Raw genomic sequence first — 17500 nt, 5'->3', positions numbered from 1 at the left:
TCCTCCACACGCTCATCACCAGTCCCCCGGTCCAACACTTGCCTTTATTCCCACCTCTTTCCCCTCCCCACCGTCCCTTCCACCCACATCCCTCACACCCGCTTTACATTTCACTTCTCCTCTTCTCCCCTCATCTGACACCCCTTGTCTCCTTTTCATCTCCAGACCTTTTCATTTACTCCACCCATCTGCCATACCCCCCTCACCTGTATACCACCTATCATTTGCCAGGCTTGGCCTGACCTAACCTCTCTTTTCCAGCTCTCTCCTCCCTTCTTCATTCTCTCCAGTCTGCAGAAGGATCCCAACCCGAAACAATGTCTGTCCATACCCTCCGCAGATGCTGCCTGACCTGCTGAGTTCATCGAGCAGTTTGTTTCTTGTTCAAGATTCCTGCATGTGTCGTTTCATTACATCTCAGCTCCACAGGTCTGTCAGCTTAGCTTGTGCATTTGAATCTCTTTTGAGTGGTTTGGACTTAATGTCAAAGTGAGACAGCCGATTAACTTGACTTGATTCAGGGACAGTTTGTTCTCAGCTGATACCAGGCTACTGAATCATCCTATCACCAACTAGAGAGTGGTCCTGAGCTATCATCTACCTCATTGAAGACCCTCAAACTATCTCTAAGGAAAAAAAACTGCAGATGCTGATTTAAATTGGAGATGGACACAAAAAGCTGGAGTAACTCAGCGGGTTAGCCAACATCTCTGGAGAGAAGGAATGGGTGACGTTTCGGGTCGAGACCCTTCTTCAGGCTTTTTGCGTCTACCTCAAACTATCTTTAATCAGACATTTATTGGACGTTATCTTGCATGAAACATTATTCCCGTTTTCCTCTATCTGTAACACCGTGTATAGTCTTTCCGCTGATTGGGTAGCACGCAACAAAAAAGCTTTTCACTGTACCTCGCTCGGTACACGTGACAATAAACTACACTACACTAAACGGATCTACTGTAGGCATGGAGAGTTTGGCCAGTCCGAGACAGATCTGACTTTCACCATTGCATGAATTACTCAGGTGGGACTGATGAATGTACTTTTGGAGGGGGGTCTCACAACCTGTGAGGATGCATCAGAAAAAGGTAGACCTGCTATCACTGAGACCGACGATACACACGGACAAAGGAAATGGTGAACGTGTCCACAACGACTTGACCCACACACCCTCCTTTGCATTCAATAGCCCCATTAGGTCAATGACTTGACCAGCACAGAGAACCGGCAAAGGAACGAGCTGGCTCTATTTGCAGTGAAGTATCTCGGCAGGATGTACCGGGTAGCAGATGCATGTTCCTCGAAGCCTTGAAGGGAACGCCATCCTTGAACCAGGAGATGTCGGACTTGGATAGGCCACCGCCTCACACACCACCGAGGTGGGGTTGTTCACGATGACAACAACCTCCTCCGGAGTGCCGTCCTCAGCCGCACTGGCAATTCTGGGAGCAGCTGGGAAACGACAGCAAACAGGAGATGACCGGAGTGCGGCACACCCGAAGGCATCTTCAGCACACAGTTTAGTTCACTCACACAACACTGTTTGCATGACGGGAGAAACCACGCTCGCATGCACAAAGTCCTCACACCATTTCATCTCCAGTGAGGAGATAGTCCACTGAATTTTGGTGACCATATTGTCTGCATCAGATCTGTTCCCCTGGAACGAAGACAGACCAAAATGCTGCTAAACCAGGGGTGTGATGGGCCTGTTTCCATGCTGTGTGACCCCCCCTCCCCCCCCCCCCCCCCCCCCACCCGTAAGGAAATGAACAGGTGGTGTATGCCAGGTTCAATCATCTCAATTTGCTGGCTGCCACTTTGTTTGAACCAGGAATGGCAAAATCAGCAAAGTGGTTTCAATGCCAGGCTTCACTGAAATACAGCACCATGTTGAAATCAGGACCGTGTGGACCATGTCCAGGATGGATTTTCACCCAAATTATTGCACATATTCAAATTCTCACTGTGAGCCAAGACTCCATGCATGACACTGAAATTTAGAAGGATGAGAGGAGATCTTATCGAAACGTATAAGATTATTAAGGGGTTGGACACGTTAGAGGCAGGAAACATTTTCCCAACGTTGGGGGAGTCCAGAACAAGGGGCCACAGTTTAAGAATAAGGGGTAGGCCATTTATAACTGAGATGAGGAAAAACTTTTTCAGTCAGAGAGTTGTGAATCTGTGGAATTCTCTGCCTCAGAAGGCAGTGGAGGCCAATTCTCTGAATGCATTCAAGAGAGAGCTAGATAGAGCTCTTAAGGATAGCGGAGTCAGGGGTATGGGGAGAAGGCAGGAACGGGGCACTGATTGAGAATGATCAGCCATGATCACATTGAATGGCGGTGCTGGCTCGAAGGTCCGAATGGCCTCCTCCTGCACCTATTGTCTATTGTCCTCCTCTGCCCCACTTGCATAGATACAGTCAGTACAGAAAGGAGACCGCCGGGGTGGGGGGGGGGGGGGGGGGGGGAGGAGCTGGTTGTTGCTGGACTGCTGGCATCTTCTGCCATGTACATGGCAATATCTGAGTGATTGTTTAAACGTCCTGGTTTAGCTGCACATTGCCCTTGTGTGGCCTGTGTTTTTATTTGCATATATTGCTGGTGATGCGTTTCCACACGTCAAGAGGTGCAGAAGTTTGAAAACGCACACCTCCAGATTCAGGGACGGTATTTTCCCAGCTGTAATCAGGCAACAGAACCATCCTTGTCACCAACTAGAGAGCGGTCCTGACTTCCCACCTGCCTCATGGGAGACCTTCGAGCTATCGACCGTCGCCCTTTATCTTATACCTTAACGTTATACCCTTTGCCCTGTATCTGTACACTGCAGGTGGTTTGATTGTAATCTTGCAGTCTTTTGGCTGACTGGACAGCAAGCAACAAAAAGCTTTTCACTGTACCTTGGTGCACATGACAATAATAATAAATGAAAACTATACTATACTATACTAAACTTGTAAAAGTGTGAGGGGGGGGGAGAAAGGGAGAGAGAAGGGGGAGAGGGGGCAGAGAGGGAGAGAGGGGCAGTGAGAGGATAGGGTAGGGTTTAGAGGGACATGGGCCAAATAAGACTAGCTTAGACGGGCCATCTTGGACCAGATGGACCAAGAGGGCCTGTTTCTGTGCTGTATATCTGTGTGTGGCAGGACCTGCATCACATAAGATGTTGACCAACTATCCAGGCCGCTCCTGAAAACCAATGTTGATGACACAATTCCCAACCTCCCCGATCTCACTCAGTGAAGAAAGAAATGACATCAGTGATGAAGAGGGAGACAGAGAGAAGCCAAGACCAAGAGTCAAAGGCTAAACAAAAATATAAAAGGTCCTTGGAGATATTAAGTGAACAGTTTATGTTAAATTGTGTATTTGAATTAGCTCATGACAAGTCAAGTATGGGCAGCAAAATTGAAATATCTGATTAGGCTGTTCACGAGGGAACAAACCAGATGGTTCCCATTAACACACCTCTTGCTTTACCACTTGGCTTTGGCATTCAGTACATTGTTTTGTGCTTAGCTACAAGTTCTGAATCCAGCTACCACTGGAATGCAGCCACACCACAATGTTAAAATAATCCAGGATTACATTGGCAGAGATACAGACAGTGAGAGGGGAGGGACAGATACAGAGAGGAGAGAGAGAGAGAGCGAGAGAGAGAGAGAGAGAGAGAGAGAGAGAGAGAGAGAGAGAGAGAGAGAGAGAGAGAGAGAGAGAGAGAGAGGAGAGAGAGAGAGAGAGAGAGAGAGAGAGAGAGAGAGAGAGAGAGAGGAGAGAGAGAGAGAGAGAGAGAGAGAGAGGGAGGGGAGAGAGAGAGAGAGAGAGAGGAGAGAGAGAGAGAGAGAGAGAGAGAGAGAGAGAGAGAGAGAGAGAGAGAGAGAGAGAGAGAGAGAGAGAGAGAGAGTGGGGGAGTGGGGCAGAGAGAGTGAGGGGGGGGCGGAGAGAGAGAGAGGGGGAGAGAGAGGGAGAGAGGGGGGCAGGAGAGAGAGTGTGAGGGGGGGGAGAAAGGGGAGAGAGAAGGAGAGGGGGCAGGGGAGAGAGGGGGAGAGAGGGGGCAGAGTGAGAGAAGGTGGGCAGAGAGAGTGAGGGGGGGCAGATAGAGAGAGAGAGAGAGAGAGAGAGAGAGAGAGAGAGAGAGAGAGAGGAGAGAGAGAGAGAGAGAGAGAGAGAGAGAGACATGGTGAGAGACAGATAGTGAGACAGAGAGAGAGAGAGACAGAGAGACAGAGAGAGAGACGGAGAGAGACAGAGACAGAGAGAGACAGAGAAAGAGCAAAATAGAGAGCGAGAGAAAGACAGAGAGCATGAGAAAGAGTGTGTGAAAGAGACAGAGTGAGACAGACAGACAGAGTGAGAGAAAGACAGAGAGAGAGAGACAGAAAGAGATGGGGACATTAGCAGAGAGGCAGCGAGGCTAGGTGGCAGTGGAGATGGGGCAAACAGAAAGACAGGGATGAGACATGAGAGGAAGGTGAAGCAGAAGGACAGAACCTTTGCTTGGTGGTAGCCCTGCTGTGATATGGTTGGGCTTGAGAAGACTAAAGGAACAAGGGTGAGGTTGAGGTCGGGGAGGGCACTGTAGGGAAGTAGCAGCGTGTACAGTCTGTCACTGGACTTTGTCAAAGCTCCTCACTGAAGACACTGAGATGGTAGTTTTTGGAGGTTTTGCCCACAGAGTTGGTTGCCAGGCAGGTATACTGTCCCATGTGTGACAAGCTGGTATGGAGGATCTCCAGTGTGGATCCATCCGATGAAACGCCGTAACCTGGGCTGCCATTCACCACTCGACCATCCCTCCACCAAGTGACGCCTGGTTTTGGATTGCCTGGAGCACAAGAATAACAGACATCAATCCTTCACATCTACTGGTCACTTCAGCATGTTGCTCAACAGAGATCTGAACTCATTAACTGGAATGTGTTTACTGCATGAATCTCACTCAGAACTCGTTAAAAACATATGGAAGAGATTGTGCTGTTTGGAATATGTTACAAGCAGTACAGCACTCAGGCTGGAGTTTATCACAGAGCCATAGCGTGATTGGACTCACACAGCTGGTGTCTGTTGAGGCTGCACAGCCTGAACATGTCTCAGAGAGAAGCACGTCGTGTTCATCGTGTAGACTACACCAAACACAACGCATAGAATAGGGTGCCAGTGGTGCAGCGGCAGAGTTGCTGCCTTGCAACGCCGGAGACCCGGGTTCAATCTTGACTCTAGGTGTTGTCCATACTGAATTGGCACGTTCTCTCCGTGACTGCATGTATTTTCTCCGGGTGGCCTGGTTTCCTCTCACACTCCAAAGACATAGAGGTTTGTAGGTTAACAGGCTTATGTAGATTGTAAATTATCTCTCGTGTGTAGGATAGTGCTAGTGATCGCTGGTCCTGGCAGACTCGGTGGGCCAAAGGGCCTGTGTCCACATTATATCTCCAAAGTCTAAAGAATAGTGCATTGGGTAGACGGAAAATTGGTAGTTATTGAGTCATTGAGATGCACATCGTGGAAACAGGCCCTTCAGCCCATCGAGTCCACGATGACCGTCACCAACCATTTACAGTAGTCTTACACTAATTTCATCCAAGTTTATTCTTTCCATGAAGAGAGTTAGATTTAGCTCTTAGGGCTAAGGGATTCAAGGGATATGGGGAAAAAGCCGGAATGGGGTACTGATTCAGCCATGATCATATTGAATGGCGGTGCTGGCTCGAAGGGCCGAATGGCCTACTCCTGCACCTATTTTCCATGTTGCTACGTTTCTAAACAAAGTGCTAGAGTAACTTGCCAGCACTCCAGCTCTTTTCCCATTGGAGACTTACCCGGTTGCCCACTTACGGTCTTTACACTGACTGAGTATCTCCTGGTCAGACTCACCTGTGGTCAAGCAGGTCAGGTTCAGGGTCTCCCCTTCTCTGACATGAATCTTTCTCACAAGGTCTTCACCTAAAATGTGAGGAGGACCTGTGCGGAAAAAGGACATTTTAAATTAGTCACAATGACCATTTCACTACTGTGCCCAAACCCTTCATCGCTATCGGACATCCTCTCTGACACAACTCAATCAACCTCCTCTGAAGTGCTCACTGCCACTGCACCACACCCCACCTTGCACGAACTCTTCCACTGCGCCAATCCCTCTGCTTGATCCGTTTGGAAAATCAAGTGCTAAGTTGTATTCCCACACTTTGATCCTTCGGCACATCAACGCATCACTCGAGTGGCCCAACTCTGGCTCAGGGATAGGTCTTTGACCCAACCTGAGCAGCTCCCAGCAGGCCGATGGAAGTTTATCCATTTAGAAGAACGTGGAACAGTACTGTTGAGTATTGCCCAGAATAATAACCACAACAGTAAGTAATTTTACAGTAATTTACTAATTAACTTTGAACTTGAAACATCAACGCATCTCACATAAAATGGCTGCAGACTTTCCAACTGAGTCCCGCGCAAGTCCCGAGTCACCGTCCTCTGACTGGTCGGTGTTTCCAATCTACCGCGCACGTGCGCACCCGTGATGTTCCCGCCCGGCAGGGAGGGGGGTTACGCAGGCGCATAAAATGCTGGCACGCATGTGCGTAAGATAACATTCGGGATGCTGCAAGTACCACACAGGAACGGGCCATAATGTCTGTGTCAAACATGACACCAAATCCAACTTATCATCTGCCTGCACATGATCCATGTCCCTCCATTCCTTGCACATCCATGTGCATATCTCAAAACCTCTTAAATACCACTATTGTATCTGCCATGAATTTTTATCTTCTGGATCAGCCTACCATGGGAGTCTTTGTCAAATGCCTTATCCATACAGACAGCATCCATGCCCCACTCTTATCGATCACCTTCGTCACCTCCTCAAATTACCTGATCAAGTTAGTAAGACAAGATCAGCTGTGTACACAGCAACGCTGATTGTCCCTAATTAACCCACTCTCTTCCAAATGGGAGTAAAGCCCACTACTAAGAATCCTCTCCAATTACATCCCTCCTGCTGACGTGAGGCTCACCGGCCTATAATTCCCTGGACTCTCTCTACTTCCAAAACAGAGGAACAACATTAGCTACTCTTCATCCTCTGGGACTTCACCTGTGGTAAAATCTGATCTGAACCATAACTCCATCCATGTACCTGGGTACCACTCTCAATGGTGTCCTTGTTTAGTTTAGTTTAGTTTAGTTTAGAGATACAGCATGGAAACCGGCCCTTTGGCCCACCAAGTCCACACTGACCACCTATCACTAGGGGCAATTGTACAGAGGCCGACAAACACGCACGTCTTTGGGATGTGGAAGGAAACCGGAGCACCTGGAGGAAACCCACATGGTCCCATTGGGAACATGCAAATTCCATGTAGAGTGGAATGGGTAACGTGCAACCTTGTAGGATGGCTGATTAGAACATCCCTTCTAACAAGGGGACATATAAATGAAGGAGGGGCCCTATTAGGGCATAAAGAATGTGTGGGCGAGGTGGGATGTGTGGGAGAGGTGGGATGTGTGGGAGAGGTGGGATGTGTGGGAGAGGTGGGATGTGTGGGAGAGGTGGGATGTGTGGGAGAGGTGGGATGTGTGGGAGAGGTGGGTGGAGATCAGACATCAAAACATCCATCAAACTATTTCCTGTCATTATCATTAGAAAATCATGCAAATGGGTCATTGTTGAAGAGGCTACTGACACTCAATGTCTAAATTTAACCACACAGATTAGCCACTTATCTAATGTTGATTTGAGTCAACCAGGTCACATTTCGATGCCTTCAGAAAGGGAATAATTTTATTGGGTAAAAATATTGGTTTCAAACGAAAGGGGCCACAGGTTAAGAATAAGGGGTAGGCCATTTAGAACAGAGATGAGGAAAAACTTTTTTAGTCAGAGAGTTGTGAATCTGTGGAATTCTCTGCCTCAGAGGGCAGTGGAGGCCAATTCTCTGAATACATTCAAGAGAGAGCTAGATAGAGCTCTTAAGGATAGCGGAGTCAGGGGGTATGGGGAGAAGGCAGGAACGGGGTACTGATTGAGAATGATCAGCCATGATCACATTGAATGGCGGTGCTGGCTCGAAGGGCCGAATGGCCTTCTCCTGCACCTATTTTCTATTGTCTATTGTCTATTGACTCCAGATTCTATTTGGGTGCATCTGCTACAGTGGCTCAGTATTCGCACTGAATCCCGGAGAGCACTGAAACTTGGTCTTGCACCCTCACCCCTTTCAGCATATAATCTCTCCTCCTTTCTCCTCCACCTCAAACTTTCCCTTTTGTTTTTTTCATTCTTTCCCCCTCTTGCCCATTCTGCTGCTCAAAACCTCTTACAGCTCTAACTTTCACCTGCTGGAAAGAAAGGCCATCAACATTAAAGCTGTGCTTTGTGCTGCTTCATGTTGGACTCCAGAGTCAAATAATCTGACAGCCGTTCTGATAACAGGTCATCAACATTAAATGCCAGCTGTTTTCCTCCCCGCGGACTCTGCCCGATTTGTTGTATATTCCCCGGATTATTTGCTTTCAGTTTGGATTTCCAGAATTTTGTTTCTGTTTGCAGAACTACGGCAGATTTTTAGTGTTTACAGATAATACAAAGAGGTCTCTGGCCTAGAGAAATAAGTCTGAAGAAGGGTCTCGACCCGAAACGTCACCCACTCCTTCTCCCCAGAGATACTGCCTGTCCCGATGAGTTACTCCAGCATTTTGTGTCGATCTGAGAGAAATGACCTGTTGAATACAATCCTCTACATTTTGTCCTTACTCAATACATCGAGGTGAAAATCCTTCCTGGCTTCCCCCGCAGAGTTGTTGACCACACAGACGTAACGTCCAGTGTCTCCCGCAAGTATCCGGCTCAGTCTGAGGGTCCGGCCACCTTGGAAGGATGAAGGAAGGGTCAGAAAGAGTTCAAGCAGTAAATCTATAGTTCACATCCTTTTGTGCAAACTTGAATGAGCGGTGAAAATAACAGGAGCCAGAGGGGGAGAAAGGTACTGTGGAAACGCACTTGAGTAACGCCTGTAAATGTTAACAGTAGCATTGCCTGAAGGATGCAATCTCAGCCCATAAGTAACACCTATATCTTTTGTGTCTCCCTGTATCTTCTGGGCAGAACGGTGGCTCAGTGGTAGAGTTGCTGCCTTAGGGCGGTAGAGACCCAGCTTCAATCCTGACTGCGGGTGCTGTCTGTACGGAGTTTGTACGTTCTCCCTTTGACCATGTGGACATTCTCCGGGTGCTCTGGTTTCCTCGCACATTCCAAAGACATGCAGGTTCATAGGTCAATTGGCCTCCATAAATTGTCCCTAGTGGGTAGGGCAGAACTAGTGTATGGGCGATCGTTGGTCGGTGCAGACTCTGCGGGCCGAAGGGCCTGTTTCCATGCTGTACCTCTAGACTAAACGAAACTACGCATAAAGATTGATTGAAAGATACAGCAAAGAAACAGGCCCTTTGGCCCACTGGGTCCACACTGACCATCAATCACCCTGCCTAACTAGTTCCATGTTACCCCACTTTCTCAGCCACTACCTACACACTAACCTTAGAGGCCAATTAACCAACAAACCTACACATCTTTGGGATGTGGGAGGAAACCGGTGCGCTGGGAAGAAATCCACATGGTCACAGGGAAGAATGTGCAAAGTCCACACAAACAACACCTGAGACCAGGATTGATCCCAGGCCCCTGGTGCTGTGAGTGCAGCTCTACCAGCTGTGCTCTCCACGGTGCCTCCAACAATATAACTTGACAATAAAACGATCACCAGTGTAGCAGAGGATGAATGCGTTGGGAAGTCTAATCCCAGCTTCGGCTTTAAGGTTTCTCCTCAAGATCCAGGCTTTAGCATAGCGCCCCAATTGTCAGCCGCCCACATTGCTTCTGACCCCTACTGAACAGCGTTCCCATGAGGCAACAGAAAGCACTCTAAGTTGGAAAGTGTGCAGAAGCGATTCACCAGGATATGAGTTTCACCTGGGCTTGAGTTAACATAGAAACATAGAAAATAGGTGCAGGTGCAGGCGATTCGGCCCTTCAGGTCATTCAATATGATCATGGCTGATCATCTAAAATCAGTACCCCGTTCCTGCTTTTTCCCCATATCCCTTGAACTAAATCTAATTCTCTCTTGAAAATATTCAGTGAATTGGCCTCCACTGTGGCAGAGAATTCACAACTCTCCGGGCGAAAAAGTTTTTCCTCATCTTAGTCCTAAATGGCCTACCCCTTACTCTTAAACTGTGACCCCTGGTTCTGGACTCCACCCAACGTCGGGAACATTTTTCCTGCTTCTACCCTGTCCAATCCCTTAAGAAATTTATATGTTTCTATAAGATCCCCTCTCATCCTTCTAAATTCCAGTGAATACAAGCCCAGTCGACCCATTCTTTCATCATATGTCAGTCCCGCCATCCCGGGAATTAACCCGGTGAACCTACGTTTCACTCCCTCAACAGCAAGAATGTCCTTCCTCAAAAAAGGGAGAGGTAGGTAAAAGCATGGACGTTTTCCTTTGGAGCCGAGGAAGCTTAGTGGTGACCTTATTGAGGTGTATAAGAATATGAGGGGCACGAATAAAATTAATTGGCACAGTCTTCTTACCAGGGTCGAGGATTCTAAAACTGGGGGGCACAAGCTTAAGGTGAGAACTTAGTGGAAGTGAAAGGCTTGGATAGACAATAGACAATAGACAATAGGTGCAGGAGTAGGCCATTCATCCCTTCGAGCCAGCACCGCCATTCAATGCGATCATGGCTGATCACTCTTAATCAGTACCCCGTTCCTGCCTTCTCCCCATACCCCCTCACTCCGCTATCCTTAAGAGCTCTATCCAGCTCTCTCTTGAAAGCATCCAGCGAACTGGCCTCCACTGCCTTCTGAGGCAGAGAATTCCACACCTTCACCACTCTCTGACTGAAAAAGTTCTTCCTCATCTCCGTTCTAAATGGCCTACCCCTTATTCTTAAACTGTGGCCCCTTGTTCTGGACTCCCCCAACATTGGGAACATGTTTCCTGCCTCTAATGTGTCCAATCCCCTAATTATCTTATATGTTTCAATAAGATCCCCCCTCATCCTTCTAAATTCCAGTGTATACAAGCCTAATCGCTCCAGCCTTTCAACATACGACAGTCCCGCCATTCCGGGAATTAACCTAGTGAACCTACGCTGCACGCCCTCAATAGCAAGAATATCCTTCCTCAAGAGGGAACGTGAGAGGATGTTTCCTCTAGTGAGAGAGTCTGGGACCAGAGGCCAGAGCCTCAGAATAAAAGGACGTACCTTTAAAAAGGAGGTGAGGAGGAATTTCTTTAGTTGGAGGCTGGTGAATTTAATACAGAAATGAACAAATTCTTGATTAGTAATGGTGTCAGGGGTTAGGGGGAGAAGGCAGGAGAATGGGATTGAGAGGGAAAGATAAAGTAGCCATGAGAAGTAGGCTTGACGGACCGAATGGCCTAATTCTGCTCCTAGAACTTATGAACGTGAGAGGGAAGAGATTTCAGATGGCTGGGGCCATCAGGGGCAACATTTCCCCTCAGATGGTAGTCCGTATCTGAAATGAGCTGCCAGAGGAAGCTGTAGGTTACAATTATAACTTTCAAAAGACATTTGGACAGATATATGGATAGAAAAGGTTTAAAAGGATAAGGGCCAAATGCAGATAAATGGGACAAGCCTATTATGGCAACTTGGTGGGCATGGACAAAGTGGGCCTGTTTGCACGCTGCACAGCTCTATCAGGGGGAAGGTTGCACAGTTCAGCATTCACTCATGCCTGGGCTCACTAACAGTTAATTACAGGGCAAGGCTGCTCAGTCTGCAACCTTTAAGTCAGCTCCAACCACACCTTACTTTCCAGACTCTTGCAATTCCAACTATTTGTCAAACATCAAAAGGACGATTTATTTCTTCTTTCAAATAGCGCAATAGAGAAAAAAAAAGTCAAACGATGGGGTTTAGCTGATGTGAGAGAGGCAGATTTATCCCAATGTCAGGTAACGCCAGGTGTTGGCTCCAGGCTGTGGAGTAAGTTGAATGCAAGCATTAACCCATCGATGTTCAGCAGCAAGAGGCTCCTCGACATCATTCTTCACGCATGGCAAAACCAATTGCATGTTCCTGCACACATGCATCGTGGGTGCGCAGGTGTGGGCATCTATGCATGGACATGGGTGTGCTTGCCCTTCTGTATATGTAAGTCTGTGCCTGCAAGTGCATTAACACAGAGGATCGAAAAGGCACAAAGTGCTGGAGTAACTCAGCGGGTCAGGCAACGTCTCCGGGAAACATGGATCGGTGACGTTTCAGGTCAGGATCCTTCCTGAACTATCCCGAACCAACTAGTTCAGAAAGGGTCTCGAACTGAAACGTCACCTGTGCATATTCTCCAGAGATGCTTCCTGACCCGCTGAGTTACTCCAACACTTTGTGTCTTTCTTTGTAAACCAGCACCTGCAGTTGTATAATTCAACATAAGATCAATGCTATTTTAGCATTGCCAGCATCGGTACAGTGTAGCAGCACCACTAAAAAGTAATAACTATATTGATATACGAAGTTGAGAGCATCGTGTGAAATGTTAACATGTACCAGCACTTATATCTCTACAAAAAAGCACTGCTCAGAATCATATTGTTTAGATGTGTGTGTGTGTGTGTACATACAAATAAATGTCTTTGAGCATTTGCTACAATCCACAATGCTAGGCAGTTTGTCCTGACCAGAGGATCGTACCTGAACTGGAAGCTTTTTGTAACTCAGGGGTCCCGGTCTAAGCTTAGGGACTTGCCTTGTGGTGTGCATGTACTGACTGCCCTCTGAGTGATTGGGTGATGAACCTTCAGTCACCTTCAGTCACAGGGGACATTCGCAGCATGGTAAATATTTCTTTTCGGTATCTCTGAAAGTAGACGGTTGGTTCAGTTCCTACCTGAGAGCACGTGCACGTTTGCGCTGGGGACGATGGGCGACCCGTTTCTGAACCAGGTGAAGGTTGGCGGTGGGGTCCCCGTGGCCTCGCAGAGCAGAGTGAGGGGGTTGTTGAGGAGGGCACTGGTGTTCTCTGCAGATCCCATCTCCCCAAGGATAGCTGGAGGGACTGACCACACACAAACACACACACACACACACACAGTTCAGTCTTTGAGGAAACAGCGTGGAAAATGGCCCTTCAGCCCACCGAGTCCGTGCCGTCCAGCGATCACCCCGTACACTAGCATTATCCTACACCCTCGCGACAATTTACAATTTTAACCTACAAACCCCGAATGCCGTTGGAGTGTGGGAGGAAACCGGAGCACCCGGAGTGGGTGACTTTACCGGTCGGAACGTTTCATTAGACTCCAACCCGAAACCAGCATCTGCAGTTCTGCGTTTCTACATCTTGGCGTCTTCTGAAGGAATGTCTTTATTCACAAAATGCTGGAGTAACTCAGCAGGTCAGGCAGCATCTCGGGAGAGAAGGAATGGGCGACGTTTCGGGCCGAGACCCTAAGGAATGTCGATCGTGAACAAAAACCACCTCATTATGTCACGTCCCCTCCACTCTCCTGCGGGCAATTCACACACTGGTAGATCAAATAATAAATTGACCCCCGTGACCATGTGTGTCTCCTGCAGGTGGTCCGGTTCCCACCCACATCCCAAAGACGTAGAGATCTGTGGCTAAATTGTTAATAGTGTGCTGGTAGTGGATGAGAAAGTGGGATAACAGAACTAGTGATCGATAGTCGGTATGCACTCGGTGGGCTGAAGGACCATGTTGCATCCTTCAATCAATTCAATCAAAAGCTTCTCAGCTCAATGCAGGAGAGAAGGATGATTTTCAAATGCAGAAATTTTTAGATTTAGATTTAGATTTAGATTTAGAAATACAGCGCAGAAACAGGCCCTTCAGCCTACCGGGTCCGCGCCACCCAGCAATCCCCGCACATTAACACTATCCTACACCCACTAGGGACAATTTTTACATTTGCCCAGCCAATTAACCTACAACCTGCACGTCTTTGGAGTGTGAGAGGAAACTAAAGATCTCGGAGAAAACCCACGCAGGTCACGGGGAGAACGTACAAACTCCGTACAGACAGCACCCGTAGTCAGGATCGAACCTGAGTCTCCGGCGCTGCATTCGCTGTAAGGCAGCAACTTTACCGCTGCGCCACCGTGCCACACAAATAAAACGAGTCATGGCAGTCCTTAGAGAAACCACTCCAAGATGTAATGAATCACAGACTAAACTGAGCACCAGACGTATAGTTACAAAGCAAAACACAAAACACTGGAGTAAGTCAGGTCAGGCAGCATCTGTGGGGGGAATGAACAGACGATGTTTCAGATTGGACACTTCTCCAGACTGATCCTGACCTGAAGTGTTGTCTGTCCACTCCCTCCACAGATGCCGCCTGACCTGCTGAGTTCCTCCAGCACTTTGTGTTTTGCTCAAGATTCCAGCATCTGCAGCTTCTTGGACCACATGGTCAGAAAGGCTTGGGTTTGGACCAGCCACTCAGCATTCTGCCTTTCCAAGGCGCTTACAATAAATAAACGACTGCGACGTTATTGGACAAGTGTGTCCAGATTACATTCCTCCTCACCCTCATTTCACCCACTTATAATAAGCAGTTTAATGTCATGTTAAACGGGGCATTCATCTCCAACACCTCGTCACCCATGGAATGGGAGGTAGGATGTTGGTGCAACCTGCAGCAAACACGCCGTTGTGAAGTGAAGTCATTTTACTCAGTGTATGACCACTAGGCTCAAGAGCAGCATCTTCTCAGAAACGAACCTCAGCAACAGTGTCTCTAGATGTACCATGGTCTTTGGTTTGCACTATTACGTACTTAGTGTTATGGTCGTTAATTGATTGTAAACATCTTACTGTACCTAGGCACAGTCAGACCTAAGTACAAGTTTACAAGCAGTGTGTAGGAAGGAACCACAGATGCTGGTTTAAACTGGAGTAACTCAACGGGACAACGAGGCATCCCAAGCAGTAGTGAGATGAGCTCTTACCAAGAACGCTCAGAGCAAATGTGCGCTCTGCCCGTCCTGCTGTATTCACGGCCAGACAGGTGTAGCGGCCTGTGTGCTGGTCCTGGGCCCTCTCAATGTGCAGGAGCTGCCCCTCGCTGCCCACACGGATGTCCTGCGTCGTCACCAGGGGCTGGCTGCCCTTCGTCCACGTCAGTGTTGGCTGAGGAACACCGTGCGCATCACACCTCAAAGTGACCTCCGCTCCTTTGATAACGGGGACCTCTGTCCGCTGCCCGTCGCCATTCTTGATCGTAGGTGGGGCTGCAGCAGAGAAGGAAGTCGGCAAGTGTTAGAGTCACAATCACACAGCATGGGCATCTCTCCACTCTCACCTCCATCCTATCTGCTCTCGGTTTTGAATCCACTACCCTTGGAAAAAGACTGCGACTTTACCATGCCCCCTCGTGATTTTACAGATCCCAACAAGGTCATCCCTCAGACTCCTACGCTCCAAAGAAACAAGAAACAACTCCAGAGAGGCTGGAGAGGTCTACCCAACCTCTCCCTATAACGGCAGCCCGCAATCCCAGATAACTTCCTGGTGAACCTCTTCGGTACCTGTTTCAATTTTAGCATTGGGGGCAGAATGGTTCAGGAGGATTAAGGGGCGCTAACAGAGACCGAGGTATTGAGAAGCATTTGGCGGAATGTCAGTGAGGATTGGGGGGCGAAATCAAATGGGCATTGGGGTCAGGTGGGCCAAGCAATTACAAGCTGGGGTCAAATGCACATGGGATTTATGGACCGCAGTGTATGGACCGGTGATGTGAGTGGCGATAGGGGAGGGTATCGGTGGTAGTTGGGAGCAAACACGGAAATCTATCGTGAGAACTATGTGGAATAGGATGGACATTCCCCACTCCCCACCACCTTCCAAGGTAAACCTGGGTGCCCACTACCTCAGGCAAAGCAAGCTTTAACTCTCCAGTTATGTTCTGCCTCGGTATGAATAGTACACAGTGCAATGCAGGAGGCATAGAGCAGTACAGCATGGAAACAGGCCCTTCGGCCCCTCCTTGTTCATACTGACCAATTTGGCACATTGGGCCAGTCTCTTGGATTTAAAACTCCGTGTTGTTACGCCTCTCTTTTGGAGTTCAGAACTCCACTGTGCTTTTAACACACATGATCACGGACCATCCCCATTTCCCCGGCTTCTCCGCTCACTAACACTCACCATGCACCTCCATGCTGTAGTCCTGTGAGCTTGTCCCAGCCAGGTTGGTCCCGACACAGGTGTAGTTTCCACTGTCCGATAGCCGAGTGCCCAATATCCGCAGCATTTGCCTTCCTGAATGGACAATAATGTGTCCATTGTTCTCTGGAGTGAGGAGCAGCCCTGTGGTAGATGGTCAGAACAGAGAACATGTAACATTCAGAAAAGACTCTGGCAAGCTCGTCATTTGCAAATATCATTTCTGCCCTCTTTTGACAATTTCACTCCTCAATAGAATTGGCTTCAATTCATATTTACTGTTCATTCAACTGAATTCCTTTATCATATCTCCTCATTTTCAGCGTAACGACATGTTTCCCGTAGCTCAACAACCAGAACTGCGCACAGTATCCCACGTGTGGTCTCACCAGTGACCTGTATGGCCTTTCTTCAAGGTCACATCAGACCAGCCTCAGTCTTATCCTGGTGAAGAAGAGGTTTATAGTTTTCTTCACAGTTGACTAAAATTCCCAAATTTCGACATTATCCCCTCTCAGATCCATGACATAACCTGCAGAGACCGTGGACAGAGATGATTCCTGCACTGATTCCAAAGCATCTGACAATGAGCATCACTTCCATAAACGTTACACTGACATTTAGTTTTTAGCCAAGTTGATTCTTCACTTAATCGTTTACAGGATGTCAATGAGTTGTTGGCAAAGCTAGTATTTTGTTGTTCATCCAAAATGGATTCTTGAGTGAATATCTGGCCATTTCAGAGAGCAGTTAAATGTCAACCACTTTACATTGGACTGGAGTCACATATAGACCAGGCCTGGTGAGGTCTGTACATTTCCTTCCCTGAACCACGTCAGTGAATTAGTTTGTTTGACATTAGATTCAGCTACAAGAACCAATACCAAATTTTCATTCCACGTTTATTAAATCAATATGAATCTAAATTCCCTAGCTGTCGTGTAGATTTCCACTCGTGAACTTGGATCAATCCGAGTCTCTTGATAGCCGTCCAGTTTTTTAATCACTATGCTACCATATCCAAACAAAAACATAGTTTTTTTTTTGTGGTAAAAATATGATTTACGACGTGCCGGTTGAATAGAACTTCATCTCTTGTCATCTGCATGAACAAAGTATCAGCCACAGCTGGTGGAGCTGCTGCCTCACAGCGCCGGAGAACCTGGATCTACCCTGACCTCAGATGCTGTTTGCGTGGAGTTTGGACATCCTCCCTTTGACCGCGTGGATTTCTTCCGGGCGTTCCCAGTTTCCTCCCGCATCCCGAAGA

The 17500-nt window shown here is 47.9% G+C and overlaps 1 protein-coding gene across 1 annotated transcript in view; it reads right to left on the bottom strand.

The window, feature by feature from the left end:
• Positions 1 to 17500, bottom strand: part of LOC144608493 (hemicentin-1-like) — a 259005-nt gene that overhangs the window by 99708 nt on the left and 141797 nt on the right. The window contains 8 exon segments of the mRNA XM_078426331.1: positions 1280 to 1339; positions 1342 to 1452; positions 4642 to 4833; positions 5883 to 5969; positions 8758 to 8871; positions 12931 to 13098; positions 15015 to 15296; positions 16213 to 16374. Of these exon segments, the coding sequence (XP_078282457.1) occupies positions 1280 to 1339; positions 1342 to 1452; positions 4642 to 4833; positions 5883 to 5969; positions 8758 to 8871; positions 12931 to 13098; positions 15015 to 15296; positions 16213 to 16374 (1176 nt within the window).

This window comes from Rhinoraja longicauda, chromosome 31, assembly GCF_053455715.1.
Source record: "Rhinoraja longicauda isolate Sanriku21f chromosome 31, sRhiLon1.1, whole genome shotgun sequence".
Taxonomy (NCBI): domain Eukaryota; kingdom Metazoa; phylum Chordata; class Chondrichthyes; order Rajiformes; family Arhynchobatidae; genus Rhinoraja; species Rhinoraja longicauda.
The sequence above is the reverse complement of the archived record's forward strand: the minus strand, read 5'-3'. Positions and strand labels throughout refer to the sequence as shown.